A 23,017-nucleotide genomic window follows, 5' to 3' on the forward strand; every position below is an offset into this window, starting at 1 on the left:
GGTCTTTAGAGAAAACAGTAAATACCAAACACATGAAGCAATTTGAGGCTTTTATTTAATCATCAGTAGATCAATGGATTAAAGTTCAGGCACCTCAAAAACCTAATGTGAGTTATTGGTCCACTCTTGAAGTGGTAAACCTCACATAAGCTTTTCTGTCTTTAAACTGAGCGTGCAGGTCGGGGTCTTCATCACCCGTTCTATCCATCACTCTCTTTGTTTGCTCACAGTTCAGAGCGAAGCCTTTCTCATCACGGTTTGGCCATGGATTAGCTTCATTTTTCTCACTGCAGTGTGATGTTGGCTGATGGGCCACAGTTTTGTCCTTTGTTAAATCCTTAGCTCTGCTCTGACTGTAGTCCAGATGGCAGCAGTGTTTCTCCCAGCAGTGTCGGCGCAGTTGTTGCACAGTGTGGACTAGAGCCTGGTTTTGCTCCCTCAGCTGCAGGATCTCTTTATCTTTCTGACGGCGACTCTCTGTGGCCAGTCTTAGTGCCCACTCAGCCACCTGTCACAGAATACACAGGAAATGAAATGAGTGCAGTCATCCTACTGTGTCTTTTTCCTGTTACTGTTGGTTTTGCATCAGGGTTTCCATGACACATGAAACCACTCTGTGGCCCTTTAGTGACAGCTTCAGTTGTAAATACACCATGGATTGTATTAGGATAATGCAATTTTACTAAAGCCCACAGCAGTGGTTCTCAAACTGGTCCTCAGGGACCCCCAGATGGTCCATATTTTTACTCTATCCCAATTCACAACATTGGCGTAAAGCAAAAAATATGGATTGTCAGGGGGTCCTTGATTTGAGTGGTGGTTTGAGAACCACTGGCCTGGAAGATGGTAAGATTATTTTTGTTAAAATAGACAGAACTAGCATTTTAGTTGCTAAAATATGGTGCGCGTGCACTGCTGCGAATCACCCTGTAAAGCCTGAAAGAATCATCTACAAGTCAGAGGTGTTGGGTCAGATTTCGCAGGAGTTTTTTCGGACCCACAGCCTCAAAAAGAAGGTCCGGCTTGATGTTTAGATCTCAAAAGTAAAACAAATTCTGATGATACGATGACAGTAGATAATTCTTTTACATCCTCAGAAGACACATCCTTCACCAGGTTTTGACTGAGTTCTCTTTAAATACTCTTTCAACTAATCAGATTCATCTGCTCAGAAAAGGGGCCTGACGATACAAAATGTTCTTCCACTTGTTGCGTGCAATTACATAATTCCACCAGAGATGTCTCCAAATCCCCAAATCTTACAGAGTGTACCTCTAGTAACAACAACTTTTATGCTGACAAAGTAATAGCTAATCTTACTAACTGCTGTAAAGGGTTGAACAGCTGTGCTTATATTGAATTGAAATTGGAAGGAGTGCAAGTTCTAAATCACAAGAGATGAAGTTTAAATTATGTTCTAGATCAGTGGTCACCAATCCTGGTCCTGCATATCTACCTTACTGCAGAGTCTAGTTCCAACCACAGTCTGCTGCACCTGCTCTTACTAATTCATTTCTTCAGAGGTCCTTGATTGGCTGGATCAGATGCATTAGTGCTAGATGCAGTTAATTAACTCTGCAGGAAAGCAGATCTCTAGGAGGAGATCTCTATTTTAAGTGGGAAATTTTAATCTAATAATGAGAACTTGGGAACTGGCAGTCTGGCACACACCATTCTGTGCTGAAAAATGTGTATGTTGGTCTTTTTGGAAAAAAAATGAAAAAAACAAACCACACAAAAGGCCTGGCGCTTTACTTACAGAAAATAATCACATTTAAAACGCAATTGCAAGATTGTGAAGAAAAATCGCAACTTGTTCAGCCGTACTACTGGAATAATTAAATGTGCTGCATGTGACTCTGATCATTTTTCAATGGTCAAGTTACACAAATTACATTTCAATGTTAAAATATTTTCTACAAAGACCAAAACTCAAAGAATGTCTTTGATTATTTTACAAGCTAGTTTTTTTAATGTATAAAATCAACCACTCTTGTAAGTGTGGGTGGACAGTGATCACCTGTGTCCGCTCCAGCAGAGCTGACTCCATGTTACGCAGCCGGCTGTTCTCCAGCTGCAGCTGTCTCACTGTGTTCTCAGAGTGGGTCAGACACTGGTTTACATGCTGCAGGTGAATGACCTCATCTCTTAGGTTAAGTGTATCTTTCCACAGGGCCTGTTTAACTGCGTCAGGTGCCTTATCTCTGAAAACCTCCACAGTGCCATCAACTGCCATTCTAATCTGAGGGTGGAAGACACGGCACGTCAGCAACAACACAAGTTGAGTGGACCCCTCCTTGGAAGTTTGCTGGTGCAGACCACTTGTAGTCCTTCACGTGTGACTGAAAGATTATTATTAGTATATCATTAGTATTAGATGCTATAAATTCCAGTAAATTTCATAACATCACATCATCAAATCATCACATTCCAAAATCTTTGCATAATTCTATCAGTCTGTGACCGACTGAGTGTGAATTTTAGAGTTCTACAGGAAAAACTTTTCAAGGCCAACTAAATTGGTCTTCTGCAAAAGTTTGGGCCCCCTCCAAACACAAATGATGTCTGGGAACCTAGCAGACGTTTCGGTCATACTTTCACAGATGCTAGAATTGTTAATAAATTATCTGGTGAAACTCAGTTAATTATGTATAGTGTTAAGAAATAATGTCAGGTATGGGATTAGCTTTAGATATTGGGCTAAAGTTTAGGTCAAGCTTAGGCAAATACAACTGCAGCACAAATACAGGCATTTTATTTACTTTCCAAAACAACCAGTGAACCTACACATGAACTTTATTAGATAATGCTCAGATTGGTAAAATAGTAGTCATTCTTAAAAAAACACAAGTTCTTTGGGGACTATGTTGCTGTTTCGACTCCCTCTCCATACCTCTCCGGACCTCACATTTTAGTCTAGCTCCAGTAGCTGCTCAGTTTAGGCTACAGGCTCCATAGTAGGCAATATTAGTAATTAGATGAGAAATTAAAACTATATTTTGTTACCTACTCATACTCACACTATAACCAGCATATTGAAGGTAAAGTATCATGTAGCTGACATTATTTAGAAATCAGCAGGTACATTAGACTGTATTTTGTCTCATTAACTGTATGAGTAGCTGCCTTTCCTGTTCCCGGGTTTGCTACAGACAGCCTTTTATAACATATGTTTATTGTGTGCTTTTACAGTAATCAGTGAAGACAGACATGCGGTAGAGAGAAAGAGAAAAGTAAATGAAATAAAATCATTTTGAGCAATTAGCTTTCAAATTAATTTTTCAAAATAAACATACAAATTAATAGTTATAATAATAGTTAAAATAATAGTTAAAATAATAGTTATCTGATTAATTAAATAAACAGGATAACTGGAATCAAATCAGTTTATGCAAGAGTAATAGCACAGAAGAATGGAGGGATGGGGAAGGAACAACTGGAAGGAAAAGGTGCATAACAGTTATGGATGGGTAAAAAGAGCAATGATTTGGTTAAAAAAAGACAAACCTAAAGGAGAAACTTACAGCTGGTGTAATACTCATATTTGGCAGTTAGTTTATTCCCTATGAAATGCAAAATGCAAAATGGACCTCACTCAAATTCTGATCCTAGTTACGGCCCTGATTTTAGTCCCCCTAAAGTCATAATTTAAAAAAATAATCTGGTGTTGAATAATAAATTGTTACATACACTTGCGTATTATTATGTCCTGGTAACTACTAAAAATGGCATAGAGGCATCCCTACATCTTAACACTCAAACATGATTGTGCATGATTATGCAAAAATATGAACACCCCCTTACCTCCCAGTTTCCAAGCTCCGCTTATTCCCATTCGCTACCTGGCATGCTGTGCTTTTACCTTTGACAAATGGAGAATACAGCCCTATTTGAACAGACTGAACAGATGAGATGTAGCAGACACACCACAGAGCAGGTCAGATTCTGTCACTCCCAGTACCAGCCACTCACTTTATCCTCCACACCCGCATACATCTAACCTGTGTTGTGGTGTGTTGTTTAGTCTGCTCACTAAGCTAACGCTAGCTTCTGATGCTATAGGACAGTACAGAAGAAAATTAGCATAGCTAACTGCTCTACATAAAAATAACTCACTGCCTCACTGGATCGAGTCTTTATCTTTAAAAGTCGCATCAGTGAAGCGTCTGAGAGTCAGAATTGAACCTGTGTTGTGAAGCTATTTATTGGCCTGCTAGCTAAGCTAACGAACTGCTTATTTCTGGTGTACTAAGAAAGCCTGTTTATAATGGGAAAATGCTAACTGTCCACTATGGTACCACATTTAAAACACATCAGTCTATAATAATAATAATAATAATAATAATAATAATTCATTTTCTGTTTTCCCAAGTTTAACACTCTCCATTTCCCAGGCTGCATAATGAGAATCACACCTCTCAAGCAGACAGTGAAGCTCACATTTAGAAACACCAAACAATTGGGTTTTTTTATTTGTAACAATTAAGCCACATTACAAATTTTCAAGGGAACTTTAAATCAAAATGAACAGGGAGCACAAACACAGAGAAGGATGTGCTCTTGATTGTCCAGCTTTACTTAAATCACACTTTATATGAATCATTCAGTTCATTTCATTCTGATCAGAAATAGTCTAGCATGGTTTTATATGTGTAATACACAGTTCTGTCTTGGCTGATATCTGTCTGACCGCTGAGCTACATTCTTGCCATGTCCAGTCTTACTTAACCTAGAAAAAAAAAGAACAGCCCAGAGAGAACCTAGCATATATACATTAAAGTAAAAGGTTTTAACTGATCAAAACACACACACAGATGTAGCTCCTTGTCTTCTTTAAGTCTTTTATAAAACGTCAAAGGAGTAATTCACAGTGATTAAATTACAATTATCCTGTGAAACAGTTTAAGTTTTACCTCTACGACTATGAAAACACAACTCTTACTGACGTCTCAACACATTTCTGCAAAACTGCATGACAGATATTACTTAAACACTTTACACTATGAACCCTTTATCATTTAAATAAAAAATCCAAATCCCCCCCACAAAGAGTTGCCAGTACCACAATGAGTGACTTGTCACCAACACATTTGTCTTCAAACAGAACTACTCTACACAATCAATAGCAGAATCTAATTCCTTTTGATTATGTCAGAAGCAATATATAATTTTTGGCATGCTAGTAATACTTGTTAGTTATTTTATGTCAGTTCAAAACAAATAAAAAAATAAATAAAAAGTCCATGAATGCATTTCCTTCCAAATGCTACATTAACATTGCAAGCAAACAAACAAGCAAAAATTAGTTCCGCAAATATTTGAATTAACATAAAAAATAATCCTAGAAGAAGAAAACATAATAAAGCTATGTAGCACATGCTGATCTGCAAAGCCCCGTCACAGAGGAAAGGCTGAAGCTTGCATTATAACTCTTTGGTATTTAACAGTAAAATCTCTTTATAGCCTCACGGATGCAGGTGATTCTCAATAAGTTTACATCCGCCACACATGCAAGCGATTATAAAATGACCCATCGCATCAAAGTATCGCCATTTACTAACAGTGCTGGGTATTGAAATTCAGTATGTTTATGGTACCGACCCCACATCACTTATGAGTATCAAAAAATTCCAAAAAAATCCAATACCAAATTTTAGTACCTAACTAGTAAGTCTTAACAGCATCCTTAAGCATGCTTACTCCAAAATCTAGACTGCTGATTAGCTGTCTATATTACGTACCATATGCATGTGAAATAGCAATTTAAGAGTCAGAGATGTCAAGTTGGATTTTGCAGAAGTTTTTCAGCTCATGTCATACATCTTTGAAATCTAAATATCTGGTCAAACTTCATGTGCAATTACACATTTCCACCAGAGCAGTCTCCAAATCCCCAAATCCTACATAGTGCAGCTTTAAAAGAAAGTACAGAAAAACCTTCATTCAGGAATTGGTATTGATTGGTGTCTGTTTTGGTACAGATAAATTCTGCATGATACTTACTTACTTAATTAGTAATTTACTAATTATTCATTATTTATACAATTATCTGGCTACAGCCTCTCAGGAGAGATTTAAAAAAAAATTATATTATAGATAAACCTGGCAACATGTACAACAAATTACTACTTGATGCTCTTTTAAAACTTCCGGCAACTTCAAACTGGAACTCATACTTCATTTGTGGAAAGCAATTATGGAAATGAACAGCTATTACACTGGCCAGGATCTGCCATTAGTATCAATCAGAAAATATGAATTATCTGAAGCAATGTGAATATCCATCATGCACTGATGTGCGATGTGTGCCAAGAAATGTAAATGTACAAAGGCAAACTTCTTCACTTAAATCAGCTTTAGATTAATGAACGACAAAACTGTCCATGCTACAGCCCTAAATTAGTTACCCTACTAAATACAGCTGAATGTAACACAGTCTACAATATATTGCCCTTCTAGTCTGCTGTGCTGAAGAAGTAGCTGTGGAATGAATAATGGCAACTCTGGCATCAATACTGCTACATATTTCTACAGTCTGTGCTATGAGAAATTTAAGAAAGTCACGTCCAAAAGAAAATACATCCTGAAACACTGTCCTTAAATGATGTATCTGAAAATGGCCCATAAGATTCAACAGAGCCACTTCTTTCCTTGATGCACTATGGCTGCGGCAGCAGGCCTAATGCTCAAATCACATATCACTTAGAAACGCATTTCTTTTTAATCACGTGTGTGTTTAGCTATTCTGAAGGAAAAGGCATATTATGAAAGATGTGCATTGAAAATGTCAAAGACGTGACCCATCACATACAGCTTAAATGAGAGCACTTTACCACATCAAAATAAAATTCTTCAGTGCCATCAGTGGTAATGGCACCTTGCATCTTGTCTAGTCAACCTATTTGTACCATTATCCTCCTCTTATTTAGCTGCTTTTTCTAGTCATAACTGGTTGCTAATGAGGAAGAGGACCTGAGCAAAGGATGTTATCAATTTGCAGACTATCGTGTGCTAAGGAGTCCAAGGCATGACCAACTGGGCCAAAAGATAATACAAATAAAACTCTCATTACAGAAACATTGCAATATAAATAATTCTGAAAATAAGTATGTCCAAATGTTGAACACATGTACTAGCAGGTTTCTGTCCTTCACGTACACCAGGAAACACCAGGAAAGTGTACTTTTCCAAGGAACCTCAGTCAGTTTTCCAGAACAGATAGAAGCCTTTTTGTGTGTTTTGTGCCCTGTGGTTCTGTATACGCAGTGCATACTCGAACAAGAAGAAAGACTGGTTTTACCAATGGTTAAAATCCTTAGAGGATGTGGGGGTCAGCGGCACAGTGGGTGTGGCGTCATTGTCCGTCAAAAGGCCTGTCCTCTTCACTCGCTATCTTGCTGACTTTTTCCACTAGCACCTCTGCATTGATCTTGGGAAGGCCATTGTCCAAAGGACAACCCTCAACCAGACTGTTCATAGGGGTAGGAGGGACACCGGAGTCCTCTTCTAGGGCAGAATCCTCACAGCACTGCTGAGAGTCACTCGGATCTTGTATGCACTCATCTTCCAGTTCCAGGTCTTCCAGGTTTCCACTCTGCGCCATTTTCCTCTCCCTGTCTTTAAGGAAGTCTAAAATGATGGGTAATACCTTCTTGCGAGAGGCCAGTGTGTTACCCTGAACATAGGCCTTCACGTCTGGATAGGGACTGCTCATTGGACTGAGATCAAGATTGGGATTTCTGGCTTTTTCCAGTGCTTTGCTAACCTATTAAGTGAGGCAAACAAAGATTGAGGGTTTCTATAGTAACAACACAAACACTGTAACAACATACTCACAGCATACAGTCATCTAGTAATTTTTAAAAATACTGTTTGAGAACATTAGCTGCCTTTTATATTGTGTGAACATTTTATGGTAAATGAACCAAGAAAAATGGTCCAAAATGACTTGTTACATGAATGAATGAATGAATGAATGAATGAGTGTTTTTTACATTTCATGTTTCTTTACCATTTTGGAGATAAGGGCTTTAGCTACTGCAGCAACAATATTTTGTCCTCATGCATGGTCTAAACCAGCAACTAAAAATGTGAAGGTCATCCTATCAATTATGCTTTAAAAACTGTTCCAGGACGGAAACATAAAATGGCCCATAATCAAAATCTTCACATTTTTTTTTGCATTTTATTATTTTCCTTGAGGTCCACTCATGACGTTTGTGTGGATTTATTTATCAAAACAGTCATAATTCATTTTACATAACCATTTTCCAGCATTTATCTTTTCCTTAGAATTAAACAGACTGTTTTTATTACTGTGCCTTTAAGACATGCTGAAACACTCATAAATCTATGGTGAACTAAACTGATGTAGGCTAAACAGATGAATCACAAAAACAGTGATTTCAAAATGGGCTGTTTGTGCAGCTTAGCTTCCACATATGGACTGTATGAACTGAGGAGTGAACAACATGTTCTTAAACCTTAGCAAAGTTTACATGTTACATCAAACTCTTACTTCAAAAAAAGAGGGGGCCAATTCAGTTTTCCATTATATGGACCCTTCACATTGAAATCTGTAGGCTGTTACTAATGCTATTTTTTCATTATGTGTACTCCAGTAGCTTACTATTTTTGTCTTACCTCCAAAGACAAAATGTATTTGGATCAACATCACATCTTGCATGATTTTATTCAATGTATTTATGTATCAAGTACAGTTATATGCAAAAGTTTGGGCACCCCGGGCAAGTAATATGTTTTGTTAATTTTCTTAAGTGATCCTGTAGAGAGAACACAATTCTGCACTTTTTAATGAACAATAGCTGTTTATTTGCTGAATTGGAAATACTGGAAAAGAAAATGAAATGTAAAATGCTGTCTATACAAAAGTTCTTATATTTAGTTTTTTTTCCCCTTGTGCTAAACACAGTGAATAAACAGAACTATGCCACACAGAAAACACCATGTTCAAATGTCTTCTCTGTAGAGGATGTGTAACTTATTTTCACTCGGAAAATCAACAAAACAACATTTGACCAGGGGTGTTCAAAAGTTTGCCATTTAGCCTGCTAGCATGTCTATGCACTACATGCTACATGTAAAATTCTGAGCTCAGCTCTCAACTAAAGGGGCTCTAGAGTACCTCATCCCTGTAGAGTGTGCTGGAGCTGTAAACTGCAAGCTGTCTGAAAGGCTCCTTATCGTTGATGAACGAGATGGTCATGGCCACCACCAGGTTGTAGCTGTGCTTGTGACAGAACTCGCAAAGCTCCTGCTGTAGACGCTGTCTCTGTAGGAAAGACTACAAATACAATTGTGTTTCAGTATTTCAAAAGAGCGAAGATATTCATGGGTTAAAAGCTTTTAAAATGCCCTTATAATATTTTCAGTTATGGTGGTTCACAAACATTGGAACAAAGTAATTTTCAAGAGAATTTAACCCACTAATGTGATCAGTGCATGTGTCTGAGTATCCGAGGCTGGGGAAGCTAGGGGCTGCATAACACTACACTAGGCCTGAGAGTGGAAATCGTAGGAAAGCCATTAGAAATGGAGACAGAAAATATATCTCCATTTACTTCAGCACATACAACATGCGCTCAGCGGCCCAAAATCATCAAACTTGCGTTAAAACAGTGCAGATTTGATCGCCTTTAATGACGTACGAATTACTCTGCATCTGATTCATGAAACTTTTGTATGATGTGAAAACAAGCAGAGATGAGTGCAAATGAGGAATCAGCTTAAGTGCAAGAAATCAAGCACCAACCTACCAGCACCTCATTTACATCAAGCACACTAACTTTAACTGCAGACATTTCAGCAGGGAGCCATTAAAACAACAGCATTCAGCAGTCTGTGAGCCAATGTCTGTGCTTGTAGATGGAGTTTGAAAACGAGCAGTAAGTGCACTGCCCCGCACCCCCCCCCACCAACTTTAGTGTTTGGTCTGTAGGGGCGAGTGTTAAAATTACAAAGACTCGACAGAACGTTATGTGAAATAAACAAAATGTCGTCTTCTTTTTAAGATTTGAACGCTGTATTATAGCAGTGCATGAGATGCTTCTGCACTAGTTGTGATATTCACTGTAAAACTTACCTCAAGAGTCATGTAGATAACACTGATAGCCAGCCTCAAATCTCCACCTGATATGGCTTTCATGTCCTTTAACATCATCTGCTCTGTGGTGAGGCCTAATCCACAAGACACACCTTTTAATATTCTAGCAAATACTGCACAATAAACATTTTTATTCACTCCCCAAGCCAAGAAACCTGTGGTTGTCTTCCTTTCATTTACAGCTTACCTGACACATCAAACTTGGCATTCTGCAGAGACTGGAACAGGATGCTCCTAGGAGGGAGCTTAGGGAAGCGTGTCTCTAGAAGAATGGCATACTGGCTGTCCTTCGGAGTGACTTTTCCTGCCTCGGGTGCCATATTAATACAGTCAGTGATAATAGTACCTGACAACAAGGAAAAAGCATATTTGATGGGTTATTTAATATTGCATTTTAGTTCATAATCAACTGGTTAGTATTACTACTTTCAGTTATTTTCATGATCAGCAGGAAAGCTAGTGAATGGTGCATCACTGTAGAGGTCCATGAAAAAAGTGCACTTTTCAAACATAAAACTTTGGAATGAGAAGATTAAATCAGTGTTGGTGTCTCGTCTGATTCGAGCAGTGCTGTGCCTAAAATAAGCACTCTAAGCTCAACCGCTTGGCCCCAAGCCAAGTAAACAACAGGCTGAGCTGTGAGCACAAGCATTCATGTTGAAAATTGCCATGGAGCCTGGTAATAATCCTGTTTAATTATTGTGGCAGCTTCACAGACCAACAGTCTGAGGATTCACACTATCGCTGGATGGATGATGCCATTTTAACCTAACACGTCTCATCATCTTTGCAATGCTATCTGAAATTTCCAGCAACCCATGTTTGTTTTCATGGAAACAGTTCAAACAACATGTACAAATACTAAATGTTAATTCAGTCATGTCAATCAGGTCTTTAAGCTTTATGATGATTAGGTTATTAGATACAATAGTATTTATTAGGGAATTTCACTGATCAATTGTTGAAATGTAAATAAAGTCATTAAGACTGTATTAATGTGAAATCGTTCCTTGTAGAGAAACTGACTCATAAGTCTTTACAGTGGTGGTGATAGGAACCAGTGGTCACAATGTCTACAACACAACTATACCTGTTTTATGTACGATCCAAATCCACTAGTCAACCTACATGCATTGTTATATGAAATGTTGATGGTAAAACAGCGATAAAGCTGAACAGAACATTGGGCCTCATTCAGTAAAATCTTCCTAGGTTTTTTCTTAAATGTATAATTCTATTATACATTTATATTATACAATTATATCAATTTTGTGGGACAACCTTCTGAAACATTTAACCTTTTAACTAGCATTTAACTTTTTGGATGTCTGGTTCCCTTCACCACCACTGTGAACAATCTGACCTCTTAACATATTAATTATGCATTAATACATACATACATACATACATACATACATATGTATACATACATACATACATTCCTGTCAGAAATGTGCCTTACACAGCAGGCAAAATGTCTATCAGAGTGACATGTGTAGGTAAATGGGCAGTATAGTTCTGCTTAAATCAGTTAAGTTCGGTATGGTGACCATCGTGTACTGAAGACCACTCAATTTGCTACACCTCAATACTTGGATGACTGCCAAGGTAATTACCATATAAGAGCTGTGCCACCTGTTGGTCCAACACCTCAGGTGTCTTCTGGACAATGCGCTCGGTCACCAGGGTGGCGCAGGAGCCCACAGTCTCCACGGTAACAGAGCAACTGGGAGAGGGGGCCCTCTCCAGTCGATGATGGTCAATGACCTCCACCACAGCTTTCTCTAATGCACAGTCCGCTCTGCAGAGAGGACATCCTGTATTACTGTATACACAACATAGAGTCCTACTGCTCACCATCTTTCAGCGTTTCACCACAAAGTTCTGTTGCTTCTTGTACAGATATTTTAAGCACCACTTTGCTGAGGACAAAGAGATAAAATTATTTTAGTTCTACATCAATGTATTAATTTATCTTCTGCTTCTATTTTGTAAACTTACTTGTAAAACGACATATACGTACATACATATTACACACTTACACTGAAGTTACATCGGAAATTTAGTGGTCATGAATCATGAATTACCAAATCTCTCTCAAAGATGCTGAGTATGAATGGCTGACAAAGTTATAAATACAAACGGGGAACTAAAGTTCCATGTTACTGGGGTTTTCCAGCTGTGACATATGAACAGCCCCTACATTCTGTATTACTGTATGAAGACAGCAGATCAAGCTGGAAAACAATGGGAAAAAATAAATCACACTTTCTGTATCATTAGGCCCGTACATGACTGTAACATTAAGCCTACCGGTAGTGACCTGGCACACCCTATTAGTGTGAAATGAATCATCACTGTTGGAAAAAAAACTTGCATATCCAAAAAAGTAACTTGGTAAAAGGACAAAAATAAATAAATAAATAAAAAAACAAAAATCTTAAAATTTCAATGTAAGGTACTGTAACAATATCATTTAAGGTATTTTTGCTCCATTTCTGTAAGTCTGTTTGTCATAACATTTTGACACAGTGTAAACAGCAGCAGGCATTTTCAGATAATGTTGATAAATGAAAAATGGCAGAAATGGGAAAAAAAATTGTTTGGACAACAACATTTTTTAAATCACATTTTCCATCCCAGCACACAATACAGTTGTGTGCAAAAGTCTGGATGTGATGTTTTCTACATTCTTTGAAAATAAGTACACATCCTCTACAGAGAACACATTTTAATGCACAAGAACTTTTTTGCTGAATTTACATATTGGAAAAAAAATTACAATGTTCCAGCACATTTTATATGTAAATTTTTTTTCCAAATGAGTCAATATTTTGGCCAGTGAGTGAATATTACTCATATGATAAATTTATCTGTTGCCATCGACAACCCAAACGCAAAACAACTGGTTGTTTCGATTTGGTGGAGTTGACAAGAACCATCCAAACCTGGGCCCTGTGTAGTACATTACTAGAGCTTTGCAGAATCAAGGGATTTTTAACTATTTTTATTTAATAATAGTCGATTTGAGTCTTGACCCCAGAATGGAAAAATTGTGTCATATATTATAGTAGGGGTGGCACCTCACGATATAGTAGGCACCTCACGATTCGATTACGATTCAGAGGGCTGCGATGCAATTATAAAACAATTATCGATGCATCTCGATGCATCTTTTTTTTCTATATAGCATTTATATTTTCTCACTGTGTGAGCTCAAGTTTCGAGTTTATTTGTCACTTGCACAACATGTCAGGACATTTATGCATTGAAATGCTTGTGGTGAGGCTCAGCTAATCACTCTACAGAAAGTAAATAAGTAAAAATAAAAATACAAGAAAAACCAACTGAAATATATTAAATCTACACAAAATATACACAGAATATAGAGACAATATACATTTTAAAGTGACTAAGTGACTCTGTGTTATTGTTATTTAAAGTGACTTGGTACTTTTTAAGCAAAGTATTTGTAATAATCCATAATGAATTTACTTTCAATATCTTTTTTAATAAAACAAATGGAAGTGATGTGGTAAGTGAACTAGAAGGCTCTCATTCAGTGCTCTTGTTTGGAGCACGAGAAGCTGCTGCTACTCATCTGCGATAAAATGCGCAGTTACGGTGAAATAAGATCCAGTGGTGATGGATCTCCACGCAGCACATGTTACAGCTATTCTACCCGTTTTCTTTAGTGATTTTATAACTTCGGGGGGGGGGGGAATCGCTGTGTCAGTAAAGCATCTTTGAGACGGGACGTGTGCAACATAGCGCGAAAGCCCTGTTTTGCATCGACTGAGAACCGGCGTGCAGACTGCAGGTCACCTAGCAACGATGCGTTATTCGCATTTATAAGCAGCGCAGTTGGTTTCCTGGTATGTTAAATCTGCAATGAGAGACTGTCACACACTAAAAAGTGGCGAAGCTGAAGTCGCTTCTCTTTTGAATTCTCCCGTTCCACCTTAAATGGTGCCACATTTACATTCGGCGCCTCAGTTAGAATTTAAGGTGGAACGGGTAAATTCGAACAAGAAGCTGGAGAATAAGAAGCGATTTCAGCCTCATAAAACAGTTGAACGTTGAGAGACATTTAACTGATCTACTTCTGAGGAAAAGTTTTCTGGCGGAGATGGGAGGAAAGCGGCTGTAGCTGACGCTTAAAGTAGAGCGAAGTAAATCTGCGTTTTCGTTTATATTGTTTACCCTATACTAGGACATTATCACATACTGAGACATACTGGACATTAAATGTTGTGGCTCCCAAGGTGGTTTGATTTTTGTTGAAAGGACAAAATAGCTCTTCTTATCATTTGGGTTGTGACTCCTGATCTAACCTGGCTTTTAATGCAGAAGGAGCCGGTCGGATTTCTCACTCATCCAGTTGTGTTTTTGTTGTGTGCCGCCACAGACTGTCCGGGCGCTGCACTTCCGCACTTCCAAGTTCCGCCCTCTGCGTTCCGTCCACATTACGTTATAAATTAAATATTTAGAAAATCGATTTTTGACATTTGTGAATCGATTCAGAATCGTTCACGTCTGCATCGCGATGCATCTAAGAATCGATTTTTTCCACACCCCTATATTATAGTATATATTGTTTATTACTGTGTATATTTTATTTATTTGTTTTCACAGAATTTTAACACGCCAGCTGCCACATACAATGTGTTAAAATTTTAAGAGGAACAGATAGAAATGATAGAAATAGAAATGCTCCAAAATGACTTAGAAAAAAATCGTTTCATCACCTTCCATTCACAGTTAAGAATGTTTATTCCATCTTCTGAAATGCTATTTCAAAGATGCAAGGTTGTATTGTGACAGGTACAATGTGTGTGAGTGTTGTACACCACTTTATTGGGTGACACTGACTCAGGGTAACATACTCAGGCAAAACGTTGTGGTCCACTAACGTAATGGCCAGCTGCTGCAAACCATGGAGATCCACCTCATCCCTGAACAAAAGGTAGTCCTGGGATAATCCAGTCTCTCTCAGTAGGAAAATGCTGTCAGAGCGCAAGGGGAACTCCGCTCGTGGGATGTTCAGGACAGGCACTGCTGCTTTCCCAGACTCCAGTGTCTGCAAATAAAACAACCAAGGCTTAAACAAGGTCTCTCCTTCAGTATAGCACAGCCAAGACCAACATTCATACCATATACGGGAAAGCCAACTGTTCCACACCCAGACCACTAAACCTCGTATACTAAATCTAAGTCCACTGCTGGATAATGAGTAACTCACCTTTGACAGAAAATAGGCAAAGGTGAGGGCTGATACCATGGAGTCCATATCACACGCTTCATTCCCCAGCACCACATGGAGCAACCCCGAGCTGTTCTTCATGTGACCCTAATAGTGTAGAACAATGGATATTAGACTTCACAAGCTCTGGACAATCAGCCTAATACATAGCTGACTATCATCTGTCAAACAAAATGCTGGGAGAAGAAAAAAAGCAATGCAAGTGTGATTTCAGTTAAAAAAAAATAAAACAATTGATTAAATATAAAAGCTAAGATGAGGGTCTGAGATTCACAACTGCTTATGACGGGTCTAGTGGGCAAGAGCAGGACTGAGAGTGGTGAAAACACATTTCTGCTGAGCCAGTCCTTCTGCTTCTGATGACAATGTGCTCATGCTTCCCTGACTCTTCTCCTAGTCATTGCATTTCATAAGGAGGCAGGATTCTCGGTCAGTTTTAATGCCTATTCCTTTACCACAGCTTTTACTAGTATTTACAATGAACATCAATCAGACTCAGTAAACTACAACAGAAAAGTTTAAACTAAATCTCTGTACTTTCCTGCAGAACTCAAGACTGGGAGAATCACAAGCACACAAACTCTTGATCACTTGTAGTTTTGGGCTGAAAACTGATATCAAATATTGCATTTATTTTAAATAAGCTGTTATTATGCAAATTACTGTTACTTTTTTGTTCTCCTTCACATGCCACATCTTTTGCTTTGCCTTTATTAACCAATCCCTTTTACAATTGATTATTCTAATGGTTAGTTCAAAAATATATACAATACAAAGGACTGTACTTCATTAGAGGCAGTACAAACAGAATATCATCAACTAGTTGGGAAGATTTTAATGTAGGTTTCCTTAGTTAGTCTGGTAAAGACTGTTGAGGAACATGCAAATGAAACAAAGAACTGCCGGTACTTGAGATCTCCTCTCTAGTAGAACAAGCCTGTCCAAAACTGCCAACACACCCGCTAGGCAATATATTTCTAACCAAATAAACAAGGAGAGTCACTGGATGTTAACAGTGTTACTTGTCATCAGTGCGGAATACAGTTATCATTATAAATTATTAAGTAATATTAGAAGCTGGACCAGTTGGTAATTATATTGGAATCATATTACAATATGGGAAAAGGCAAGGAATAAAGCTCTGTAACAGCAACAAGGGCAACTTCATATCTGAATCAGGATCACTATGATATCGTTCATGATGATATTAATCACTTGTCTAAATTTCCATCATTCAGGCTTAATTCTGAGTGGTATTTTTTGTTAACGCAGTATAAAACACTGTGCACCAGGGCTTAGTTTTAAAAATGTTCATTAGTTTATTATTTGTGTTTAGTTTTCTGTATTTTTTTCAGTTTAGTTTAAGTTAGTTATAAGGGTGCATTAATAGTTTTAGTTTAGTTTTATTTAGTTTCAGTTTTTGATTTTAGCATTAGGATGAACATTAGGATGAGTTTTTCAGCAGACACTATTGTTTTCAATTAGTTTTTTAAAACTGTGATTATTATTTTTATTACAGTTAACAAGCACATTTTTTCACTGTTTTTGCTCTAGCAATAGTTTTAATAAACTATAATAATCCTGCTGTGCATTGAGGTTTACAGGTTTAACTAATCATTTAGTCTAATTATGCAGCTTATGCGACAGTACACACATCTTTTTACCTTAGTTAAACCTTTCATTCATTCAACCCTTATTTAAACTCAGATAATTAGGATTTAAATAACACAAATAAGAAAAGTACATAAATTGCAACAACAACAACAACAACAACAACAATAATAATAATAATAATAATAATAAGTAAAATAATAATAATAATAATAATAATAATAATAATAATAAGTAAAATAATAATAAGCAAAATAATAAACCAACCAAACTGGTAAAATAATAAAACCTTAAAAATAAATAAAAAGATAAACAACAATTAAAAAATTTAAATATGTTAAATACAATAAAATAAGCTAAGCTTCAGATCATTCTGCATGTTATTCCAGGTTACAAGTGCACAGTAAGTAAACTTAGCAAAAACAGCCAGCATCTGCAACATAATCAAACCATTTGTGTGTTTTCTGTAAGGGCCTGCATTAAAAGACAATAACGAAGTCATGTAATGAGGTTTAAAAAAAATAGATAAATAAATAAAAAAATTTAAAAAAAACTGTGAGGGCCTTATAAATAAAATCCAGTGTCTATCACACCTTACAGAAAGAGAAAGGGCCACCCAACCGTAGTGTACAGCTCACAATGATGAGTATTAGAATTGTCACAGGTAATAAATCTTAGAGCAGAATAATAAACAGAGTCCAAAGGCCTAAGAGTCAAGGCTAAAGCATGCATGTATAAAATGTCACCTTAAATCAAGTCAGAAAGGTCAGTTGCCTCAATGAGCATCCTTCTACAATGCAGAGGGAAGCACGTTTTATTCCTATTAAAGAAACCAGTTTTTCTCTAAAACCAGACTGATATATACTCTGAATAGAATGTGCTTAAACATGAATGCGTGAATGATTTAAACTGATTATTTGAAGAGATTCTAGTATTTTTGCTAGGCATGGTAATTTGGAGATAACTGTTGAGGTCAGATGCTCCCCTCCCTTTATGTAACAGAGTTACCTAAGCAGCCTTCCAGACCTTAGAAACCATACCAGTTTAAACTAAAAGATTAAATATATATGTTATGCAGTTGACTACAATTGGAACAGCAAGCTTTAAAAGACAGGTATCAAGGTTATCCTCGTCAACTGATTTCACTGAATTTAATGCTAGTAATGCATTAGCCACGTCTCTAGAGGGGTACAACTGTAAAGTGAAGCGAGGCCTTGGCATTACCTGGACATCTGGATCAGTAGCAGACAAAGGGGGGCCGGCGTAAACTTCACCAAGTAAGTTGCCAGCTGATGCAAACTAACTATTAACAACTACACACAACCCATTCTGATTTGATACTGAACACCCATCGGCTGTAGCAAGAGAGAGGACCACTATGTGAAGACCTACACATAAGAGAATTCACTGCCTTCCACAATTTTGCTGGATCTGAACATGACTGTGGAATTAAAAACAGAAAACATTAAATTTAGCCTTTCTTATCGCAGTTGTGTGTTTGTTTAAGCTGCCTAAAAGGGCCCAAGCTTTATTTCTTGCTTTGAGCAATGCTGATATTTCAGCTGTGAACCAGGGGCCGTTTTATAAAAACATCTTCAATCTGAAGTTTTATCTGTTTAGTCACCATGACAACTTCAGTTTGGACTGAATTTAGGACAGCAGCTGTAAGAACAACAGTTCTTAACTTCAGAATTGTATCCTAACAAAGACAAGAAAGCAGTATTACAGAAATAACATAGCTAGACTAACTTTAAATTTTCTAAACTCCTTTCTTTAAGACAAACTCAGAGGTGTCCCAACTTCTGTTCTGATCGTTTTTAGTTCACTACTAGCATAATGACGTTATATTTATATATGTTGCAAATTGGTGGTTTCACTTGAGATGCTTTTCTTTTATAATTTTACATTTTAAAAATCCCAGACACTGCAGACCTGATCCCCACTGTCCCCACTTATTACCTTTCTGTGTTAAATGTTGATGGAAACTCCTCAGATAAATGTTACAGTGAAAGGGCTACTGACCTTGGCATTGCACTAGAGAAACTGTAGTGGGGAGAATTACCACTCAAACGTGTTTGGGGTTTCCCAAACGCTAGAGGGCGCTCCCGAGTGAGTCTAAAATGAATTAGTTAAGAAGGAGCACTGAGCAAAAACAATGCAACACATCCATTTCCTGAACACAAGACAGCTTAATACATTTTAGCACCACTATTATATTTTTGAGCACGTTTGAACTCTAGTTACGGGAGTTTAAAATGGCGCCTCACGTACGTTCACGACGTCAGTGAGCGCGAACAGCCAATGAGCTGCCTCACTCACCAACCAATCAGCACTCAGTAGCAGTAATGTTAGCATCCTGCTGCCTAAAACCTGTTTGCTGCAGAATAAAGGAAACATACAGGCAAGGTTTCTTTGCTTTTTTTAGTGAAATGCATCTTCTGACTTTCTTAAATTATCGCAAAGTTCTGAGCAAGTGATTAGAAACTATCCTAACTTTTTATTTTCAGCCGTTTCGCTCCATTCACCCCCATTCATTGAGGACTCACTCGCAGGTGGCATTTTTGATATAATGGGGGAAATAGGAAGAGGCCAGGCTCCTCTTAAACCTGCTCTGATTGCACCATGAAGGTCACTTGGGGTCTTCTGTATGAGGCAATACTTTTGGCCCCACTTTCATAAAAACATGTCAAAATATAGGTCCTTTGTTTTTGGTTGTGCCACCTTACAACTGAGGAAGTAAGAACTTGTGCACAAAAGTTTTTTAGTGAGTTGAGTACTTTTAAAGTTGCCCTATTTTTCAACATTTTAAAATAAAAACCCTTGTTCAACCTAAATGAGGTATTGTTGTTATTAATTTGGGAAAATAATGGACTTGGACACAAAAGATGCACTTCATGTCGACGACCTATGTTCCGGCACATACGCTGCTGCTGTGCTATGTACCAGCATTCAGGCCGCTGTCTCGTGCTTCTGGTATTAGTGCGATGGAACAAAGACAGCACAGCAACATCTCGGCTACAACTCCTACTGGCATTCTGAGTCATTTAGTCAAACATGAGCCGGCAAGATTTTATTGTGGACATTACAGCACTCTGGGCATCTGAGGTCATTAGTGATCATGACCTTTATACATAGTGACTATATATTTTAACTTACTTTTATATATATTATATTTACTTCTGAAAACAAAAAAGTACGACCAACACCCTCTTGCCTCCCATAGTTTCTCTGTACCATATTTGCAAAAGATCACAGAAAACCATCACCTCAAAGCTGCCTTTCAAAGGAACAAAAAAGACAGAAAACAAGGAGAGACTAGCAAGTTTAAAATCTTTGAGAGCATGTGATGCAATTACAGACTGAACACTGAGAGCTGACACCTAGTGAACACTGAGGCGGTTTTCCTGCTCTACCTGCTGCCGGTTTCCCAGTCAGACAGGTTTCTGTTTTCACCTTACTGGAACAACATTAAAAGCTCTTGCAACTTCAACATGCACAGATGGAACCTTCTTAAAGCTCATTTACCCTCACTGTTCAAAACAGATACGGATACAGATGAAGCTTTCTGTCTGTACTCTGCGTTCATTGTGTCTGCATGTTCACTTACAACGTACATATGCGGGCAACGCTGAGCAGTACCACCAGAAATCGTGGGGGTGGAGACAATAGTTCAAACGAGACACGACCAGAGCCGGTTTATGAGGAGACTGGCCTTTTCCTTTTCCCCCTGTTGCATCAAAAACATGACTGGAAAACGCCAGAAGGCGCCCGTGAGCGAGTCCTCAATGAATAGGGTGAACGGGGTTTCTAATCACTTGCCCAGAACTTTGATTTTAGAAAGCAGAAGAATGTATTTCACTAAAAAACAAACAAACAAACAAACAAACAAACAAAACAAAAACAAAAAAATAAAAAACCCATGTTTCATTGTTTCTATAGCAAACGGGTTTTCAGGACGCTAATATTACTGCCACTGAGTGCTGATTGGTTGGCGAGTGGAGCAGCTCATTGGGTGTTCGCGCTCACTGACATGAGGCGCCGTTTTAAACTCTTATAACTTGAGTTTAAAAGTGTTTAAAAATATAACAGCGGTGTTAAAATGTTTAATGTTGTTCTCTGTTCAGGAAATGAATGTGTTATTTTACATTACACATGTTTAAGCATTTAGAAACTGAATTTGGCGCAAGAGAACCTTTTTGTTTTGGACTCGCTCAGGAGCGCCCTCTAGCGTTTGAGAGACAAATTTTCGACATTAGCGGTAATTCTCCTCTACAATTTCTCTGACACGACCATATACTTCTTACGGAGTCAGAATTGTTCACGGTGGTAGTGTTGAGACCGGCTAAAGAGTAAAATGTTTAAAAGCTAAAGTTATTACATGAAATGGTTATGAACGTCTGAGACATTGTTTTTGCAAAAAGAAAAGTTCTTGGTCTAGAACACATACTAAATACATTCATGGCAGAGAGAAACATACAAGGCGTTGACATGTAAAACAGTTCCCAATGAACTTTTTCCTCTGATTAACTAGTATTTTTCTACAACCAACATAGCATAAAAAGACTCCGAAAGCAAGTGTAAGATCACTGGTCGTTTTGGAAAGTAAATAACACTGTGGCTGTGTTTACACAGAAGCGACTGAATTATGTACAACTGAATTCCCCTTCAACCGTTTAGCATGCTGGATCTTTTTATGCACAACCAAAATCCACCCAGCTCTGTCTGTGTGTGTACACACACACACACACACACACACACACACACACACACACACACACACACACACACACACACTCTCTCTCTCTCTTTCTCACTGCTGCCCAAAGGAGCTCCGTTTAAAACAGGGCGGTTCTCCTACTGTAGGCAGCTGATCTGCACTAATGATCTCGGCAGCGCTGCTAGTTTATTGGCAGATGGCTGCATGCAGGCGCTGTTCATGCATAATATTTGTGCTGATCTGCGTTACTCAAGTGCACCATCAACCCTCCAGGTCTGAGAGCCCAAACCAGGCGGAACAGCGTAAACAGGCTGCAAAACACTCCCGCTTTCATACAGAAATATGACCGCGCAGTAACTCCTGTATGCAGCGTTTTGGCCGTTCTGAAAACAGAGATCTGCGCATGCGCGTTAAACGAGCGAGTGTAGCGATCAATGTTCAGTAACTTTTCTCCGCAGTTCTCTCACCCTCAGCCCAAAGACACGCCGCAGTCGCAGCTTCACCACATTCATTTCAACACGTGCTCCGTTACTGTGAGACTAAAGCGGGCATTACAGCGGAGTACGACCTTAAAACGAGAACGTGTCCACAAACTCAGAGAGGAGTGAAGCTCCGTGTGCCCTTCTTTACCTGCAGCGCGCCGCGACAGCTCCGCAAATACGTCTCCATTCTCCCCGCGGAAAACCGTAGTACTGGAGGATCCGTAAGGTTTATGAAGGCGCCGCTGGACGGGAAACAAGACCGGAGTAGTTTAAAGATCCCCGTAATGCGCTGCTACAGAAGCCTTGTGCCGAATCACGCCTGCTGTGCTCAGCTACAACACGCACCAACGTAACTGCTGTGCGCCCTCGATCACGGGGGTGTCACGGGTTTATGGGTAATGTAGTCCGTCAGCATAGAGGCACAGCACTTGACCTATACCGATGATTCACGGGGATTTCTAGACTTAAATAACGTAGAATACGTACTCTCTTTCCTTACTCTTTTCCACGTTGTTTGTCTGCAACATGAAGATTTATTTACTTTAACAGTATTACCAAAAAAACTATGACTCAAGTTAAGCAAGATACCAGATTTCCTACACTTCCCGCTGATGGATTTCATCATATCCCACAGGGTATTCGTATTTCACCTTTGAGATATTTAAACGCACGCCCTGATATTTTACGCAACTGGGCCTCTTCAGAAAGCTCAATGCTGACCATTAGAGACTAAGCAAAGAAGAGTTAGTGGATGTTATATATAACTTATTTTGTCTTCATGAACCTTGCTCTGTGCACTGTGGCACAGTCATGCTAGAACA

General features: G+C 38.4%; 2 protein-coding genes across 2 annotated transcripts; both read right to left on the minus strand.

Annotated features, from left to right (window-relative positions):
* Positions 1 to 70: 70 nt before the first annotated feature.
* On the minus strand, positions 71 to 4,343 carry LOC118821443. The gene is made up of 2 exons (XM_036590050.1): positions 2,021 to 4,343; positions 71 to 508 (listed from the first exon to the last, which is right to left on the minus strand). The coding sequence occupies exons 1-2, from the start codon at positions 2,234 to 2,236 to the stop codon at positions 113 to 115; spliced, it is 612 nt and encodes a 203-aa protein (XP_036445943.1). The 5' UTR covers positions 2,237 to 4,343; the 3' UTR covers positions 71 to 112.
* Positions 4,344 to 4,454: 111 nt separating this feature from the next.
* On the minus strand, positions 4,455 to 22,705 carry prune (prune exopolyphosphatase). Its single transcript, XM_036590037.1, has 8 exons — positions 22,345 to 22,705; positions 15,366 to 15,473; positions 15,010 to 15,203; positions 11,740 to 11,924; positions 10,311 to 10,469; positions 10,103 to 10,197; positions 9,146 to 9,304; positions 4,455 to 7,765 (listed from the first exon to the last, which is right to left on the minus strand). Exons 1-8 carry the CDS (start codon positions 22,381 to 22,383, stop codon positions 7,355 to 7,357), a joined length of 1,350 nt encoding a protein of 449 aa, XP_036445930.1. The 5' UTR covers positions 22,384 to 22,705; the 3' UTR covers positions 4,455 to 7,354.
* Between the last annotated feature and the right edge of the window lie 312 nt (positions 22,706 to 23,017).

Source organism: Colossoma macropomum, unplaced genomic scaffold (genome assembly GCF_904425465.1).
Source record: "Colossoma macropomum unplaced genomic scaffold, Colossoma_macropomum, whole genome shotgun sequence".
NCBI lineage: Eukaryota > Metazoa > Chordata > Actinopteri > Characiformes > Serrasalmidae > Colossoma > Colossoma macropomum.